This window comes from Onthophagus taurus, chromosome 7, assembly GCF_036711975.1.
Source record: "Onthophagus taurus isolate NC chromosome 7, IU_Otau_3.0, whole genome shotgun sequence".
In the NCBI taxonomy this organism is placed as follows: Eukaryota; Metazoa; Arthropoda; class Insecta; order Coleoptera; family Scarabaeidae; genus Onthophagus; species Onthophagus taurus.
The window spans coordinates 9,748,523-9,769,521 of NC_091972.1; the positions used below are offsets into that span (position 1 = coordinate 9,748,523).

At 33.0% G+C, this 20,999-nt stretch overlaps 1 protein-coding gene across 3 annotated transcripts in view; it reads left to right on the plus strand.

The window, feature by feature from the left end:
* Positions 1-20,289, plus strand: part of LOC111424471 (imaginal disc development protein B4) — a 55,627-nt gene extending 35,338 nt beyond the window's left edge. For 2 of the 3 annotated variants that reach the window (XM_023058009.2, XM_023058008.2), the window contains 5 exons: positions 14,224-15,021; positions 17,673-17,816; positions 18,150-18,346; positions 18,448-18,670; positions 18,723-20,289. In XM_023058009.2, the coding sequence (XP_022913777.2) occupies positions 14,337-15,021; positions 17,673-17,816; positions 18,150-18,346; positions 18,448-18,670; positions 18,723-20,170 (2,697 nt within the window). In that variant the 5' untranslated portion in view covers positions 14,224-14,336 and the 3' untranslated portion in view covers positions 20,171-20,289. Of the gene's footprint in view, positions 1-1,080; positions 1,104-14,223; positions 15,022-17,672; positions 17,817-18,149; positions 18,347-18,447; positions 18,671-18,722 lie in introns of those variants that run through there. The other variant, XM_071197168.1, reaches the window with a different exon arrangement.
* The last annotated feature ends 710 nt before the right edge of the window (positions 20,290-20,999 follow it).

Genomic DNA, 20,999 nt, shown 5'->3' on the forward strand with positions numbered 1-20,999 from the left:
GCTTGTTTTGATTACAGCATCCTGTAAGGAAATCTGTAACTGTGTGAAGAGAATATCTATCAAGTATTTTAATAATTCTTGCAAGGTCAAGAATACTTAATCTATTCGTTTCGGGTAACTAAAGAATGGTGGTTATTATTAGACGCTGTGCCGACGGCTCATTTGGCGGGCCTATCAGCGTGATTGTTATGTGAGCAATCAAAATGCTCCTTAATCTATTAAATTCCGAGGCGATTGAGTTCCCTAGCCCCTTCCAGCGTCGTGTGACAAAGGTCAGAAGAAATGATCTACAATATGTAGAATAAGAAAAAACAATAATGAGAGTCCAGAATTAGTACCAATCCGTTTTCGTTAAACATCAGAATTTTTTTTATGTACATCTATAGTTGTGACTGTTATAGGTCAGATGGAAACTACAGATTATAGTCTTCACATATTGTAACCTAATAAGTGTGGTAGCGGCAGTTGGTTTTAATGTTCTGTTCCATCAATCTACTGCACTATAACTTAGCATCGGTCGAATCACGATTGTAAAAATCCAAATGATCAAGTTATCAGAAGAGATCGGCATTTGCGGAAGCGGCATAAGCCTTATTTACTCTTTTTTATAGGAAATATTTCCAAGTTAACAATCTATTGAGTTTTGGCACATAAGAGCATCTAGATCTACTAAGACCAACTGTTATGAAACCAGCTAGGAGCGTTTTATAAGACTATCGAGGGTAAGATTTCAAAGAAGTGGGCATCCTCTAATAACTACCACTTCCCTGGTGACTTGGCCAGAACTTAATTTAACGGTTCAATATTTTAGAGTGGTTTCACCACGATTTAGCAAAACATTGTGCTGAAGTTTCGTTCATTTTGGAGGAAACCCTTTGTGGTCCAGTGTACTATCAGAATGATTTCGCCTTGAATGTAAGCATTGGTTAAGATGTCATGATATTATTTATGTCCTACCGTATTTTTTCTCCCCGCAGATACATTTAGCCCATAATCGTTCCTCTGCTGGATCGATTCGTGTTCAATAGCTTTACAGCTGTCAAAACGTGAAGATGAACCTATGAAGTCATTGGAAGTTGAAGACTTTCTACAAGGATGTCGCTGTAAGAATCATCATCCTTATCTAATAAGCCAATACCTCCCTAAGGGATGAAATAATCTTCTTCAAGTGGGGAAACCATGAAGGAGGTAGTGGCTTCACACAAACATCTCCACAAATTTCTTTTATTGCAACTGCTTACTCGCATAAAGGTTTCAGTCATTTTTAGAGTATCAGGCAAGTTTGAGACTTCACCATTTGGATTCACGCCCACATCCTGCTTCGTTATGGAAGGTACCAACTCCTCCATCATGCATCACTTAAAGAATTCGTGTATTCTCGTATTTCATATCTATCAGTTAGATGTCATGGACAAAATTTAGTCGATAACGTTAATCTAAATGTATCCACATTCAACCGTTCTCGATCGAAAGTTATCCATCTCAATATTCTGTATCCCAATCCACTAGTTTATACTAACCGCAGCTTTCCCGCGGAGACAAACTTATCCTCAATGACAAGCTAAACCGATGTCATCACACAGATAAGCGTATCCTAGTTGTCATAACGTCGGTATTCGTAAATAGAGCGCACATAGCTCCGTACATGAGGTTTGACCTTTCCTTTATTGTACCTCGTGGAGATAGGACCACTATAAGTCAGCAGAATCTAGATTTATTTACTCAAGGTTCTTCAATACTCTTTACTATGTTTATCTATCACTGTGATATACAAATGTCCTGTAGGATCTTTCGGGTTAGGTTGGTGATGCCAGAACTGATTCATCCAAGTCTTCCTTTGTTGCTCAAATTTTGGGATCAACCTCATCCATTGGACAAAACCTGAAATCCTTACTAGTCCAAAACATAATGCTTGACTGTTGCTACATATTGACTGTTACCATAGTCTCCACGTGTACATCGCTTATTCTTTTTGCAGCTTCTTCCTCATCTAGCTTACAACTTCTCCCTATTTACTGTGTTAGATGTGGTCTTGAATAAAAAACATAAAGATTTTCTTCTTTCAATCCAACACTCTGGAAACAAGATATTTAAGCACTTTTATCAACACTTAATTTTGACGATAAATATTTGTGTTTACTTTTACCAGTCGTATTTGAAGATGTGTTCACACATGAAACCATCGTGATTTAAATATTCATGCTTATGATAAACATGGAGAAAGTAAAAAGATATTACTGGTGGAAACAAAAACAGCCACGATAGAATTTTCAACTTCAAGGTCAAGTTTGGAAATGACTAGCAATACAGAAGCACTATTTAGTGCCATGGCGATATTTGACAGGATTTTTAAAGTAAGAATCATCATCAAGCATCTTCATTATTAATAAGATGCTTAATCTTGCGTGTGTAGCACAAAATCTTGGTATTTCTTTGGGGTTTTATTTATGGTTATAAATGATATTCCGTTCTTAAGTACAACTACTTTAAAATTTATTAAAGCTGTATAAATTAGTACTTTGAATGTTGCTCATATTCAGAGCATACAGAATCTAATATGACAGTTATCTCTGTCATTTTGAGGCTGGGATATGGGTGTGACCATACTTAGAGCATTATTGTACAAACAAATGTAACTACATAACTATTTTATGCATTTTCATTTAGAACACTATTTTTGATCTAAATGTCATTTCATTGTGACGATGAGCATATGGGTTCAAATATGTTTGGGATGATTAAAATTTAAATGTAACCAATTAAAAAAATAAAATCTAACTTCAAAAACAATATATCAACACGTTTACAATTTGCACTCACTACATTGCATTAAAACGAGGATTTCATAGATTTTATAAGCTATAGAAAGACAGTTGCATCGATAAACTTGAAGATTATATAGTAGTTTTAAAAGGTGGGAAACTATTTACGCCCGACGTTTTATTATTCACGTTACTCCCGCTATAAAACGACACATCCAGATTAGAAACGATTAAGTTTATACGTCTCCTCGGCCACTTGCAAAGTTTCCTTCTTTTATTAATTTTTTTTTGCTGCTTATCGACCATACAAAACCTCCTGCATACTTAAAACAATTATAATTTATAGCCATCATAACAAAGCCATTATACTATGGCACCATTAAGATAAGACAAAGTGTTAAATGGTTCTTAAAAATAATTCTTGAAAGATTACATTGATACAGAAAAATGAGAAAAAAATGAAAGTAGATCAAAAGATAATATAAACAGCGATCGTGAGGATAAGTTGTGGACGAAATCTTCTTTGGATCTGGTGGAGATCGGACGAAGATCGCGCCCACGCAACGACAACAACAACGAACTGCTGACCATAGCTCTCCTCTTCGCCGAGAGAAGAGGGCTTGAATCACGAAGACGACGAAGAAGAAACCGCAGCAGGAGCAGCAAACACAGCAACACGAAGAGCAATGGCACTATGACCTTGGCGTGACCCGGAGGCTGTCAATGGACCAATCGAGCTTTGTCTAGTCAACTCAACTCTAACCCCACGGTCCACGTCGCGACACGCGTTTTAACGTAATTAATTATTGTGTTTTGCGGCGACCAAAAGAAGACGACGAAGAACTCGAAAAAGAACATTCACTGAAATTGAAGGAAACCTGAAGGATTTCTTGAAACATTATTACTTCCTATAATAACTTTTTTAGTTAGTTGTAAATTGAAGATTCTAAAGATACAATAGGGTACATAGGTGTAATATTTGAAATTTTCATCAGGAAAAGAAGAAGAAGATAAACATCTCGTTGAAGAAGAAGTTTTGTAAATACCAAATCGGGGAGTATCTCTACGCAGGATTTGCGGAAAGAGAGAACCGTAAGACGGTGGAACCGAGATAGGTCTACTTAGAGGATATCTGATTACCATAAATTTCAATATACGCTCCGTGTCTTCGTATTTACAAGTCTTACCGTTTCCGTATTATAGTTTCCTTACCACCACCACCACCTACGTGCCGATTACAATGGCACGTGTAATGGAATGAATGAGATGTAGTGGCTAGTTGGCACTAGAATCAGAAAAGTAAAGCAACACGGTTAGAACTTAAAAGTATGGTTATTAAAGTAAATCATTTAAATAAGCTTCGTTTCTGTTTGGAAAGTATGTGTAATAGGTAAAAATAAATAAAAAATTATTACATGATTGGGACGATCAACATTAGTATAAATAAAGTGGAAACGTCGTGTATACGATCTTTCCGCGTCCCACATTCAAAGCCCACCTCTTTCTGATTCGCCCCCTAAATGGATCAGATACAATTCGAAATGCCGACACCCGTAACAATCTCGATATTTCATCGTTACCGTTCGCAATCACGGTCAATTGTAAAACACCTACGAGTTCGATTCCGAAAACCAATAAATAAGGTACGACAAATCAAACAAATAAAAAAATAAAATTTAAATAAACAAATCAAAATAGGCAGCAAAAAAATGTCATTCTCCCAAATTGGTTCGAAGCAATAAAAAAAATTTACATCGATATTTGCAATGGTTATTTTGAAATCGAAAAATAATTGTGAGGTTACGACCTTGTAAAATATTTCACTTTCTTGTGTTGTCTCGGAACACATCGGGGCACACCTTTTTTTTATTTTGAATATCTCGGTCGTTGCTGTGCCGATGCCACGGAGAAAGTACCAATGACTCATAGCATTAAAGTCTCATCGCGAACATATTTCGCACGATGATGTAACATTAAAACTTTTCATTTCACTTCTTTAAAACACCATATGAGGTGTTTATTTTTATATAAGTAGGACACGCGTCCATATTTAGTACTAAAATTTTGCGGCGAAACGAAACGACATTGTCACATTATTAATTTCATTTGGAAATTTATTTATATTTTACACAAGATGTTGAAGTATGTAGTTTCATGTGGGGGTGAATTCCTTCACAGCAATTAACCCCAACTGGCCATTTGTACATCCCTACAATTTACAGTTCTTTCTGGATTCTTTATGTCCGAAATGTAGTCACAAACAGTATGACTTACCGTCTCGTCTTGTATTTCACACCCTCTGCAAAGAGGTGTGTTCGCCAGCTTCATGTAGAACATATGCTTACGCAACTTGCAGTGTCCAGTCAGGAAGTGGGTGAGGGGCAATTAGGTTCTTCTAATCCAAATTCCAAATTCTTCCAATTAGTCTTCTGCAATCAGTGTCTAATCCTGTACAAACAATAACCAGTCTACTATTAACATTATGTAACCTTTTATAGGTAACATCTAATCTTTGATTAATTGTATTAAGTCTAATAGTGTCAGCTTTTTTGCAAGCGCAGTATCTAATCTAAAGTTTTCTATTAACAGCTCAGATTAGGCCTCTTGCAAGCTATCTAGTCCAACGCAAGTAATATTTAGTCTTGGATTAGCAGAATCTAGTTTTCTGCAAGCAAAATTTTATCTGAGGTATCATCACAATACCAAAGTGTGACCTGGTTAAAAAAGTAGGTGTGAGGAGTTGTTTATGAACAGAGCGTCACTTCAGAGTTCGCTCCGAACTATTCCTATTTTTACACAAGATATTGCACGTTTATAATTTACATACTTTCGATAATAATCTTAGTTGGATTGCAAAATTATTGAGTTTGATGTAAGTTATTAAACTTGATTACTAAGTGTAAAATAATTTTTTCTTATTTGGTCTACGGTCCGTCGAACGCAGAGTTATAACGAAGGTGGTGTCAAAGGTCATTGAATACCGAATGCAAAATTAAAGTGCCTTTTCGCATAGCGAACGGGTTCGTTCACGGTCATTATGGAGAATTTAAAATGGTTAACGCCTAACGTGTCAAGGTGTGGGCTAAAACCGCTTTTGTAAATATTAAATAAGCATATTTTATATCTATATCCCCTTTGATCTTTCTCTCCACTAGATTAATATTTAAATCATAAACAAAAAGAGAAATTTAAATAAATAAATAAAAATATATCTTTTTTCGACTTTTATATGTTTTTGAAGCGGCGATTAATAATAATTTATTAAAATTAACACCTCGAATTCACGGTTGTTCTAGCTGCTGAAGGAATTTTAATGTTGCTTTGTCTTCGCAGTTACGAAGGTTATTTTCGAGAAAATACTCGTAAAGGACGTCTTAAGAAAAAAATAAAATAAATAAGAAAAACGAATAATACCAGCCGAGGGGCCAACAAACTTTAAACAAGTCGTTGCCGAATTCGTCGTCGTCGACAAGTTTACCAAACACATAATTCTTTTTACTTGCTATTTTATTCTGCTCTCAGTTCCCACTTTATATCCTTTTTTCTCGCATATTATTAAGGTGTACAACGAAAAATGTGTATTAAAGTTAAAACTTTCCAAATAACCAGACTGTTTTATGGCTTACTGTAAAACTTGTAAAATATTATGCATGCTATATGTTTTGCCCCGCCCGTTTTCCCCGGTTTATTCTCAATTTAATGACGAAACCATTTACTATAGATAATTTATATGTGAAGTAGAGGAGAGAAGCATTATTGCCTAACCAAAAAAGGGGCGCCGGGGCAATCAAAACTGTTTACAACCGTCCGGTAAGAGAGTTACGTTATCTTGCAAATCGATGTCATAAATAATTTCGCACATTTTCTATACTTGACACTCAAACGAGACAAATCAATACACGAGAAAATTAGGAAACCATTTCCTTTATATAGAAAATTTGTTTGGATTTCTTATTTGATTTAAATTATTTATTAAACCATTTATATAAAGCAGAAATATAAAAGAAAAGATTCAAGAAAACAAGAACAATCGCAAATTAGAAACTATACGGATGGAAAAGACAGGAATCAAAGGAAGTCGTGAAAACAGCAAAACAGGAAATCCCAGAAACAGTTTTAGAACGTAGACAAGAAGCTGAAGTACAATCAATGCAGAAAATACGTAATATAAGGAAAAAATGGAGCGTTATAAACGACCAGTCAAAACATACTGAAAACTTGGAAGAACTATTTCGCAGTAATGTTTAAAGACGAAGAGGAGCCCTAAATGAAACCTGATTTGGGAAAGTACCCCCGAAGCGAACTTGATGAGTTAGACTGAATGGAAAGACATCAGATGAATTTAAAATGGAAAGGGAGTTAAATAAGTCAAAAATCATACAAGACTGATGAAATTGGGATACCACGAACTAAATCTGATCCGCAAGCGAGAATTAGTATGTTATACAAAGAAACATCCAAATATGTAAAACCTGCCGCCAAGAGAACAGAATAATAATAAACAGTAACAAAATCAGGAATGTAGATGCAAAGATAGATGGAGAAGTACAGTTACTTACGAGATCGATATCTTCACAACTGCTCGATGAAAAAAATTGCGGTAAAGTTTGTTGTAATCACTGAACATTTCTATGTAACATACGTAAATTTGAAAATTTTCTGTACTACAGTTTTCTTTTTATCGCGAGTTAAATGAAAACGTCTAATCGGAACAGATGGTGCGTTCCAGACTGACCGTCGCGCCTTTATTTCACTTACATAAAGAAAGAAAGGCGCGACGTGCTGTCTAGAACACACACCAGAATTTTTTCGTCGGATAGTTTATGAGAAAAAAAAAATTGTAAAGTGGACAAAGTTGCCAGCAACCTCAAAAATCGGGTAAAAATGCTCACCATTATGCGTTGAACTTGATGCTTGAACTTTATAACTCTTCATATCGAAATCTTTATGCTAAATGTTTCTCAGAGAAGCACGAGAAATGATCAGTTCCTGAGAACGATGACGAGTTAATGTTGATGCAGCCATGTTCATTGGTTGCACCGAAAACGCATCGGATGATCATGAGGCTTCAGTTTTTGACCTTTATAAGTTCAGTTGAGAACTTCAACGGGTCGTTTTGTCCAATAAGGATCCAGTTTCACGAATTCATTGCACGGATTGATCCACAAACTGAATTTGTACATATTTACAATTTGGGTTAAATACTCGCCACTTTGGAAGTAAATTTTCAATATTTCCCATTCCGCATCAAGCGTAAAATGTCCCATTTCGCAAATGTTAAACATAAAATTAATTGACTGTCAATTCATAAGTGTAATTCTATCTTTCAAAATCAAAATAAGCAGTTCATATTCCGTACGTATAAGATTCTAGGTAATACCAACAGAAACCTTCAAACTGATCTTGACAGCTATTATAGAAAAAAAATTTGTGGTGCAAAATTACAATAAGCCAAGTCACACGTCTTTGGGAAGTCCAAAACTATTACGTTGTGGTTTGACCTTTATTCATTGCATGTATAATAATGCAAAGATTACATATTGGAAGAAATTTCTTTAAAATGAGTCCAAATTCGATATACATATTTAGAAAACATTCAAATTTAACTTTTTCTCATTTCACAGTTGCAAAACATTTCACAATTCATTTACATAAACAGTAACTTCAAGAATAATAATTAACCTCGAAATCGCAATGTTAAACAACAAAAAACTCCTTGCCATCAAGAAGCACTTCCATGTACCTTTACTCATCATTGCTCCAAATTACATACAAAAGTAACCGGAAATTGCATACACACCTACTTTCCATTATCTAGTACAGTCGATTTAACACGGTCCATCCAATAAATTCAATAGGTCATTGTTATTATAGGTATGTCCACCTCATAGTTTTGTTGGTGGTTAGCGGCGGTGACTTACATTTCAAATATTTATGTAACAATGGTTAATTACAACTGCAATATTCGATGTGTACATGTATGTGTAAGTCCATTAAAGTTTTTGTCCTGTATACAATACAAGTCTCTCGACATGTGTCTTGGTAGTAACTAACCCAGTTTCGAAAGATGCATGCATTTGCCGGGTAATGAAAAATTATTAGATATACGTTGGTTGAGTAACGGTTGAAAATGAATAATTCCAACTACATCTCTTAAGATTTATGATTATTACGGTGATATCTCGAAAATTTTCGAACCAATCTAAACAATCGATGTTTAATTAATAAAAATGAATCGAAAAGTGAATGTTTAATTAACAATCATTTGATTGGTAGATTGAATCGTTTCGTAATAGTTATCGATTTACGTAATGTTATTTTCTCTCATTTCGGCCGCTGAAATACAGAAAAGATTAGATCTTTGATTTATCGATCGAACTTTCTTTTATTACCATCAGTATTATTGATGATTGTATTAAAAAGAATGTCGTCGTAAACTTGAATAAATGTCAAATCTAATTAATGTTGAGTAATTCGAATGTAATAAATTCGTTGATGGATTTATTACAAAAAATTGAATGGAAATGTTCAATATTAATTGGTTTATTCCTTTAGCACTAACACTAGACTTAGAACTAGAAACATTAGGGTTTAGCCACATATCTCTCAAGACGGCTAAACCGAATGATTCTAGTTGTAGGTCTTGTATTAGTTCTAGTGATAGTGCTAGTGCAATACTAGAACTAACACAAGACCTAGAACTAGAAACATTCGGATTTAGCCGAATGTCTCTCAAATCGGCTAAACCAGAATTATTCTAGTTCTAGGCCTTGTATTGTTCTAGTGATAGTGCTAGTGCAAAACTAGAACTAGGAACTAGAAATATTCAAACGTGGTGTATTTAATGTGATGTGAAATACATATGAAATACACATGAAATATATTTTTGTATATTGCATTTGAAGTGAAATTCACTGCATACGTATAGTATGTATTGAATCTATTAAATCCTATTCAATATTTAATGCTCCGTGTCGTTCCGTGACTGAGTGGTGTGTCGCAATCAAGTCAAACATCGTCGTTATATAATCTTTTTAAACAATAATTATCTCTGCACTAACTCTAAAGAGATAAACGGTAAATATTAATAATAATAATGGAAGGAAAATGTCGGTTAGAAATTAATTTTAATTAGAACGTCCATTAGGAAAACGAGTACAATAATATTAAATAGTTTTCCATTAAGATTCGCAGTCGGTAATTCCTACCGTATCTAATTGTTTATTAAATTTGCATACGATTTCTAGTTAGGCCTATAAGACGATCATTTATCATGTTGGTTAAGTGGAACCAGAGGATTAACTACACGAGTATTTGAACGTTTATCATTTTATAAGAGTAGTCCGTGAGCTGATAATTAAAATTTACAAGATAATCAATGTTTATTTTTGTTTGCAAAAATGTATTTTTTTGAATTCTGAAGAAACATTTCGATTAAAGAAGCCACCGATAATAAAAAGTTGAAATATATTTAAGGATATTAAAAAGAAAAAAAGAATTCATCGATCGTTTAAATTATTTACACCTGACATACTCGTTCGTCCAACTAAACAGGACATCGGCATCTGGTTCTATCTACAAACCCATAAAGATCGTAAAGGATCGTAATTGAACAAATGACGTAACGCACCTCTCAGCACCATAATTAACAATTACCGGGCAATTAAGAAGAATGAACAGCATTTCGAGTTGTTTCAATTTTTTTTGTTAGTGTATCGAGGATTCCCGGAGGCGGCGGAACACAATGGCGCAGTGCAAAAAAAAAGTAAAAGTTATTTAACTCGTTGTTATGTAATCGTATTTTTATGAGAACGAAAACTGGCAACTAACAAAATCTCAACCACCAACAATCTTAACAGAATAAAATGGCATTATAGAACGTGTTTCGGATCTTATTTTTAACTATGGGAAATCGTCTCTCCCCGGCGTTCACAAAACTGTAAATTCTAAGCCGTATTGTTTCGGTTGCGTCCTCGATTATATGGGAGAAAATCAGCGAAGAGAATTATTTCGAGACGACTGTAAGTGGTCGTTGGGAAATGGTTCCCAAGAAAATGCCAAAATTGAAACGGTTTTGCAAAGAAATTCACGGATAATGCATGTTTTAATTATGTTTTTACTATAGCATGAATTCGCAAGAGTATTCGCACAAAGAAAACGGGTTAATAAAGTCTTCGTTGAGTTTAATCATAAGTCACGAACTTTATGGTGGATGAATCCAACTAAAAGAAAATCATAAAAAGACTTAAGAAGGTTATAAGAGCTTCAGAACTATATGCACATTAAGGCTCATTATTCATGTAAGCACGATTTCCTCTTCATTCAATTCTTGTTGTGAAAAGTTTGAAAAATTTAGGTCAAGATGAAAGTTAATAATTAATGTAAAGGAAAAGAGGAAAGTTCACTCAAGTTACTTCAGAGTATAAGGTTATATTTAGAAGCAGGAGCCCTACATTGATGCTTCAAAGGCAGTTGGATCCGGAGTAGGTATGGGCCAAATAGCCGTATTAAATTGCCCCTAAGCTCGGACATAACCATTTTTCAAGCAGAAGTACTTGCTATAAACTTCTGCACCGTTTTGAACCTAGAAAAGAACAGAAAGGTGCATCCATAAACAGTTTAAAAATTAGTATCTTAAATACTATAGTTGAAAAACTATTTACAAAATGAGAAAAAATATAACTTTGATAATAAATACTAGAGAATTTAAATGTGATATACATTTCATCGTATGTTTCTAAATATATTGAAAATTTTGAAATGAGTAATACAAAATGATATAGCGGTTTCTATAACATCTATTAGAGTTGTGTTCCTGCCATTCACTGGGGTCGTTTCCTTCACTATATGGCCATACGCAGTGAATTATCGCTACCGTTCTCAACTGGACTAAATGTTATCTAGCTTCTGTGTAAAGTTTCAATGTTAATACATATCTAGCCGACCGGCGTCTGTTATGTATGCGAAAGACCTTCTATGGAACGAACGAAGTCGCCGTCTTTGCTCCTTGCTGCCGGCTGGTTACCAAGAGAACCAACCCAAAGAACGAACCGGAGAGGGAACCCATTAGATTCAAGACAGTATTTCAATGTAATCACTTTGGATAGACCCGCTTTATAACGGTACCAATACACGTAATAATATTTCAAAACAAATTAATACTCAAACTTACTAAACAACTTTACTCCAATAATATTTTTCAATATCAGTCAGGAATGATTAAAATCTTCAAATTTATTTTTATTTCATATCACATATCAATACTTCACTTCAATATTGTGCAAATAAGTGGAAAAACGTAATTGTAGAGAAATTAACTAAACAGAAAGTTGTGGTCTATCCGGCCAATGAAGATATTATAGGCAAAGGGTGTGCTCAAATCACAAATAATTTCTCGTTTTGAAGACTTAAAAGACAATAAACAATATTATTTGGCAATTTATTTGAATCCAAGATACAAAATGAACTTTTTTTATACAGATTTAATAAACAAAGCTAGAAGATGGTTTTTATTGGAAGGGCTTTTACAGTGACAGTGATGAATATGGTGATGAATTACAAGCGAAGAGAAGAAAACTAGAAGAAACTGAAACAAGAGTAAATTTATATATCATTTTGGGATTGTTACCATGAGGTTGCTAATGACAAACCTCAAAAAAATAAAGTTGTATTAAAGGAAAAAAGGAATCTGCAGTGTTCGACACTTAAAAAAGATAGTAATCACTGTAAATGGTGGAGTACCTACTAATAGATTCTTAATATACGGTAAGCCGGATGCTGAAACTGCAATCTGACTATTCCTTTCTTATAACAATAATAACATCTTTTCTTAGGAATGACCCTGGTGACCCTGTGGTAGCATAATCTATAAAAAGCTTGGCGCGCACCATTTTTCAAAATTTTTAGTTGTTCATTATTACCTGGTACTTGATTTTGGGGTACCATTGTGTTCGTCTTTTTTAACTCTATTAAAAAATGCATAATAAGAGGGTGATCAATTTAAATAAGTAAAGTTGAAGTAAAATTTTCAAATAAGACAGGGATATTACTTTTGACACAAACTGTATACAAATCTCTATGGATGCTTTTGTATCAAGTGCCTAACTAAAAAATGCCAATTTTTAATTAGTTGCACTATTGAACTTAGGTGTCTATATATCATTTTCTTATATTGATAAACACTTAATCTTTTTTATACTTAACAAAAGTAAATAAAGTATCTTACCCCGTTTGACTTAAACCATAAGTAATAGTTGTCACAAAGAGTTCCCGACGCCTACAAGAGATGGCGCTGTTTTTTCAAAAAAAGATGCATTTAGGTTCTTTTCGATATTTTGCTTTCTATTTTTTCCCATAGGATAAAACAATTTTTCTTATTGTTCAAATCAAATAAATAATTAAATAAAAATATATTATATCTTTGAGTACCACCCGTGTAGTATTGGTGGCCTATTCACGATTTTCACGTAAGTTACAATAATTTATGTTTTATACTTATAATTGTTATGAATTGATTATTAAAAACATATTTAACTTTATAAATTTGTGCACTTTCCAAATTCATCTTCACAAATTACAAAGTAACATTTCTAAATCAATGCTAATTTCATATTTCCATTTATCTTAAAATACGAATTAATACTTTTAAATTAATACTCATAATAAACAACTTTTTGTTTTAATTGTTTATATTGATGTGTAGTTTCTTATACATAAAATTATAATAATTTGATTAAATTATTTCAATTTTAATTGACGTATACAAGTTCGATTCAAAAGTAATAGATGGCGCTCATCAAAAAAAAATTTGAAGTTTGATTTTTCAACATAACCTATAAATAAGTTTTGCATAACTTATAAACAACTTCTTTGATAAAGATAAAATAAAACGGTTAAAAATCGGAATATACTTGTAAATCGTTGGTAAGCAGTAATAAGTACATATTCTTCTTTTCTTGCGGAATAATAACGATCGCAATTTCAAAATGATCCGCTTCAGGGTTACATTTAGCCGTGGGGCGAGCGGTATCATCGCACGTTGCACCCTGAATTATGATCGTCGGGGCGCCCGAGAAAATATTAACCTCTCAATTGTCCTATCTGGTCGATGATTTATCGAACGACGTCCTCGGGGTGAACCGGGTACGAGTTTTCTCCTCTCCGTTTAATTTTTTTAAACCGCAATCGGACCGCGTAGTTTCTTCTCACTCGCGGCGACGATTGCAATTACACCGTGCATACACACCGTACCTACTCGCGAATATAAATCTTAATTGAGCACGTCAACAAGAATTACACCCAACTCCTTTTTTATCCATTTTTTATACTTTTTATCATACCGTTTTTAATCTTGATCTCCAAACGTTCCAAACACCATGTTTACATATCTTTATTTATCTATAATTTAGCCGTAATTACTGGTTTGCTGATTTTAATTATTTTTGTTTTATTTTTATTTTAGAAAACTTCAAAATGTAGCTAAAGAAACCACCGCATGGTAAACCCAATTGGGAACCACATAAACTTACCTTTAAAAATAAAAATTGAAGAACGAAGTAAATAAATAAAAAAAAGATGTTTCAAAACGCAACAGTTTCTTCAAGAAGCAGTTCGAGTCGAAGCGGCGGGACGACAACTTGCGGAAGAAACTCTTCAATGCCGTCTTTGCCATCGCTAAGACTCCATCAAGGACCACCGTTGATGGTGGCATCGACCAGTTTCAACCCGGTTTTTCGTCACTCCGACGCCTTGACCAGTTTTGACGCCTCGCAATTCGTCTTCACAGACCAGCAGCATCATCAAAAACGTTCCGATCGGAGACAGAACGGTCATCGTAGACACGCTTTACTTAGAAGATTTAATTCGCACGATTCCCATACGACAACGACGAATGTGAATTTTTTGAATAGTTCGAATTTTGTTAGTAATTTTAACGACTCGTCGATCGTTAGTATTGAAGATGAACCGGGAAAATTAAATGAATTTGAATCTGTTGGTTATAAAAGAAGAGATATGGAGACGAGCCCAGAAAATACCGGAGATCGAGATTTGAATAACAAAAAACGACAGGAGTATAATGCTAAAGATTTTTTGGAAAGGTTTTCGTTACCTAGGGTGGTTCGAGTGGAAAATGGGGAACCTTTATTATTATATCGATGTATTGATAGTTTTACCAAGGTTCAAGCTACCGGATTTATTGGGAAGAAAAGGAAGGAAAAAATGAATGGGAATCAATTATTTTTTCCGGAAGGATATTGTGGTAAGTAATAATAAATTCGTTTGAATTCATACAAATGATTAATAACACTAGCACTAACACTAGATCTAGAACTAGAAATTTTCGGGTTAAGCCGTGCGTCTTTTGGAAAAGTGTTTAAATATGTATTAAACATATAAGGACCAGGTGGAAGAAAGTCTAAAAATGCTGAGAGTTAGAAAATGGAAAGCCAAGGCACGAGATAGAAGAGAGTGGAAGAATAGGCCAAGGCTCACCAGGGGTTTGGATGCCAATGATGATGAATGTGAATTGTCTGCCGTTTTGTAGCTCCATTTAGCTCCATCTAGGCAATTTCTTCTTCTATGTTGGCTTTCAAGACTTGCAATGATTACGATTTTATGCGGTAAACGAAAGATATCTAAATGAATCATTTATTCACTACAAATATAGCCCCAAACCGAGGGGATGTAATACCTCTTCATGCAATTTATGTCGATTCTCCGTCCTGCAGAAGCCCAAATTTTGTTTATTTACATAAGCACTTAATCGTATTTTTGCACAATCTTTAACAGAGCTTGTGAGTAAGTTAATCTCATATGATCGTTCATGAATGAATAGTTCATGTTCAGGCTGTTCCACATGAGATTGGAAACGTCAAGCAGTATTTTAATATATCATAACCTGGAAGTTTCTACTTTAAGTTATTTTTTTTTTAGTAACAGAAGCAGTGAAAGCTCAAGAAGTTATAAAAAGAATTTATTCTACATTTTTATGAACACCTAAGAGATTAAGTAATTATATTTACTGTTGATTTGGTCGCAAAAACTTTATTATACTCTGTTTTCGTGGATAATTTTCAAAGCAAAGTACAGAATAGTTGTCAGAGATTTCAAAGGATTAGGTCGAGAAGTTAAATCCCAAGAGTTCTAAATCAAGAATACTCCAAAGGAGAGATAATTATAACTAAAAAGACACCAAGACTTAGATGTCATGTAGAACTTATTACAAATGGAATAAGAATTTTAAAGAGATTATCACTACATATTCTTGTCTACTGCAACTTTGTGCGTAATGTCTATATAGTATTACCTCCATATAACGGATTAATACGGGGAATGGATCTAGTTCTAGGTCTAGTGTTAGTTCTAATACTAGTTAAGAGAGACGTACGGCTAAACCCGATTGTTTCTAGGTCTGTTATATTAAGGTTTTGCTGTATTTATTAGAAAACATGACTGAGATAGTTTCTGCTGTCAATGATTTAATTAATTAACTTTAATAGGTAACGTTTAAGAATAACTACTAATGAATTAAAAAAATCTAATGGTTAAATCTCATATATATGTAAAATGAATATGTTATGTATTAAAATGATTTAAAGGATTAGCGAATCTATATTTATAATGACTTTTTGTAATGGAAAAAAGAGAAAACGTAGAGCCGCCAATAACTCACGGTAATTTACGAGGAGTAATCGCGCATTTCATTACGCACATAACAATATATTAGGGGCTTTTAGTGCGTAAATCTTTCTCGTCTCTCTTGAGACGACGGGACATAGTACGACGAAGAAGAAAGAGAGAGATTCGGTCGGGCTGTTCGCGTTTCAGAAATATCCCTTAAATCAAGGTTGGTCGGCTCAAGGCGTATACGCCGTTTCTGCTATAAGAAAGCTTTATTACTCGGGCGACCTTCTGTGTTAAGAGAAGCAGAAGAACGAGTAAGTAGTAGAGTAGAACGATCAAGAAGAATCTCCATCTAAAGTTACAATTTTAAAATTTCAAGCTATTTTTTGTTTTGTAAGATTAATAAGGTTTTTCTCATCATTATTCTTTTTTTCTATTGTTAATTTTTATTATCCAAATCCTCGTAACACTTCCCACCGTCTTCAAGTAGTTTTTGTTGGGAAATTCTTTTCGCAATTTTTATGTCTTATAAAATTAAAAAGAATAAAATAAATAAAACCAAAATGATATATAAGTTGTAATAATTAAAAAGAATTAATTAAAGATAGAATGGGAGTTAAAAAAATGTCTTGAGCCGTTGGTAACAGAACAAAGATACCCGTATATCTTTGTTAAATCGTCGGCTAATCTTAATTGCGATCACGTATTTTCATCTCGACACACATACAAACAGGTATTTTTGTCGTCTTTTTAATTTATTTCTTAACGTCCATAACTAAAATTGTTAGTGTGTAATTATCTGATTGTTAAGAATGTGTTTCGAAAGATCCGAACGTTTTTTCGAAATTTTTCTTTTAACGGTTTTAATCGCGAATCAATGAATGAATTTTAAATTATTTTTCGTCGATAAAAATACGAAAGAAAATAATGCAAGCACGTGGGTGGTGATTTGTATAATAAGAAGCGCGCGAAAATTCCCGTCTCCGACTGAGAGTGTTAAAAGATAATAATGCATAATGTATGTACTGTAATTATAGGTATATCTGAGCGAAGCGTAAAATTCGCTTTTACGGTCTCCTCGGCGATGAGAACTCAGAAACCAAGATCTTTGCCGCGTTTTACGTTTTAAATTAAAATTAAAATAAAAGAAAAGTAACCGTTTCAAGCATTAAATCATTTTCTTTTTTTCTTTTAGCCGCGAGCACATTTTTCTTTAATATCTTAATACATTTTTTTAATTATTATTATAAAAAGCTTATTAAATTTGTTTTTTTTTTTACTTTTTAGGTTGGTTTTCGCTTACTAACGAAAAGGGGGAAAAGTCAGCCATTGCACACTCGTCAATTTTACAACTTGTAAGGGAGCAAGTGTGTTCTTTTTTAAGTTTACAACCTTTTACGGCTTATGCGGGTCATAACCCTGATCCAGGTGGTAAGTAAAACAATTTTAATCATAAAAAAGTAATTTTATTGCATACTTTATCAAAATTAACATTTCTCCTCTGATGATGGGTTTGCCCCAAATCAGCAAAGTTAATAGATTAAAATATACTAATAAGAAATTATTATAGGGGTCTATCATTTTGTTAAAAAAATTTAATTTATACAAACCTACAAAAAATATTTGTTTTATTATTGTCAGTTTTCTTCAAGTATTTTGACATCCGTTATAATATTGTGACAACATTCATTTATTATTTGATAAATTGTTTACTTTTTTATATTTATAATAAATAAAGTTCTATTTTTATCTTTTTCTTTATAGCTGAAATACCAGGAAAGGTGCAATATTTAAAAACACAAGTTAAAGGAGGTCAATTATTCCAATTAAGAGCAGTTTTCCAACATAAAGAGCACTTAGATAATGGAAGGCACTCCACAAAATCATCACACGTGTCTCGATCGGCGCGGGATAAAGATTTAGCAAATCGATACGCTCAAATAATAAGCCAAAATAACCAGGTAAGTGGAAAATATCAAAATTTTTAAGTGAATTTACGCAAATATTATGCTTTGAGTTATTTAAAACATTGAACTCGACTAGACATTTTTATGTTTGACAGGAATTTTACGTTCCACTTACCACCAAAGGTGAATTCTACGAAACGCACAGTTCGATGAAGGCGAGACTTTGTTTTCAAGGATTGTTAGAGAAAACGGGACCTTTAGCACTTGATAAAGATTGTCTTTACAAAATAACGCATCTTTTAAGACGGATTGCTCTTCCAGTTAAAGTTAAATTGTTATCTGGACCTTTACCACCTGGATTACCCAAAGATTTTTCTGGTAATTTTTAAGTAACTAAAAAGTTGTTTTAATAAAAACGATTATTTTGTAGATACCTTTATCTTAGAGAAAAAAATTCAAGAACCTTTAATGGTAACTTGTACATTACCATCTTCATCAGATTCGACTCAACATAACATAAGCTGTATTAATTTAAATTCTGGGGTAAAATTAACAAGGAGTATGTTAGGGTTTGAATCAGAAAACCGTTTATTTAAATCGCAAAGATTACAAACAGCTCTAGCTTATTGTCACAAAAACGTAGAAACTTGGTATAGAGAAGTAAGAATAGCTCCAAATTTACAACCACTTAGTAGTAATAATATAAATAGTATAATTGGTAATTTACCACAAACTTCTTCTTCATCGTCATCTAGTCGTTCTCAACAACAAAAATTGGCGAATTTAGAAATTGAAGACGGGCAAGAATCAATAAATAAAAAGCAATTAATTACAAAAGAAGTTATAGAAAAGTTTCCAAAATCAAAAAAATGGTATAAACATTTAGTTAAATTAGGGATTAAATCGGATAACCCTTTGGATAAATACACCGAAATAGACGAAATAAATGGATTAGATGGAATGGAAAAAATAAAAAGCATAGAAAGATACAAAGATATGTCTAGATTAATAGAAGAAAGATTCGGCAAAAGAAGTTATAATCCCGTTAAAAAATCAGCAAGTTTCATGTTTTCAACAAAACCCATAAATTTAGAAGAAAATTCAACAGAATCGAAAAGTTCACCAACATTACTAAAATGCCAAAGTTTAGATGCTCAAATTTACACAATCGATGAACCGAAAAAACAACCCCCACCAAAACCAGAGCGAAGACATTCAAAATCAAACGTTTCCGATAACGTTAGCTTCGATTTTCAAATGTGCATCTTAGAAAACGACAATTCACTCCAACACGATAAATTAATTAAAAAAGAAGATTTAAACGAAATAAAAATCGTCGAAAACTCAGATAATATTAAACCATTAAAAAAATCTAAACCCGATTTGATACCGACTTTACCAAAAAATGATGATAATTCCTATATTACCGATCGTTTATGTTCCGAGTTTCACGTTAAAACGAAAGTTCAAAAACGAATCATTACAAAACCAAATGAAATCAAACAAGAATTAACTAGATCTAATCATAATGCTAATGTTAAATCAGTTGTGGTTCAAGTACACAATGAAATTTCGAAAACGAAAATGTTGAAGAAATTAAAAGGACCGGAAATTGATGATATTCCTTATAGTCAAGTGGCCGATGAGATTCGAGAGGATAGAAGCGGAGAAAAGAAGATTCCCGATGAAAATATTTACGCGGAAATATGTGAAAACTCGAATGATACGTGTGATAGAAAACAAATTTGTCAGTGTAAAAGGACTAAAAAGAATTGTACCAATAAAAGTAGCGAGTACTGTTACGTTAAATTAGGCTCTAATGGGGATAGTGTTACTCAATCAGATTCAGACGAAGCTATTTATAATACATTAAGATAATAAACTTTATAATTAATTTAAAAAAATTCTTTGTATATAATCTAGGTTTTATTTTTTTATTATCTTTTTCATTTAAGCTTTAATGTAAAAGTTAAGTAAATAAATTGTTTTATATGAAATATTTGAAGTTTTCTTGAGTAAAATTAAGTGCTTTAAAAATACTTAAGAATAATTCATTTATGTTTAATAATTGTAATAGGATATATTTTCACCATGTGTTAATATTTTAAAAGAAAAATAATGTAATGATCTTTGGTGATAATTTATTAATTTATCGTCTAGACCTGGTTTCGGGCCTTGCCCTTCATCAGTAGATTAGACCCTACAATGTACAAAAATGTAAGATAGTAACATTAGAAAAAATTAAGGTTAAAGTAGCATTGAAAGTAATGTATATAAAAAAATTAAAAACTAAACTCACGACAATATTAAAACTTTGCAAAACAATTATCAGCAAGCATAGGTTCTTAACTAGTTAATTTTGAGTGAACTTGATATTATTAAAAGAAAACTGTTGTTAAACATTGAATTTATAAATCAAGTTTCGATATTAGAGGTTAAATTCAAGTTCACAGTGACAAGATGAATTGTGGATAAAGTAGATAACTATTGAGGGTATAAATTTGAATTTAAATGAACAAAACTAAAACAAGACAAAAAGTAATTCAAAATTTTTGGATTTTATTACTAATTACTTTTTGTCTTGTGTTAGTTTTGTTCATTTAAGTTCAAATTTATACTGTGTTTCTAACTGTAACAATAGTTATCTACTTTACCCACAATTCATCTTGTCACTGAACTTGAATTTAACCTCTAATATCGAGACTTG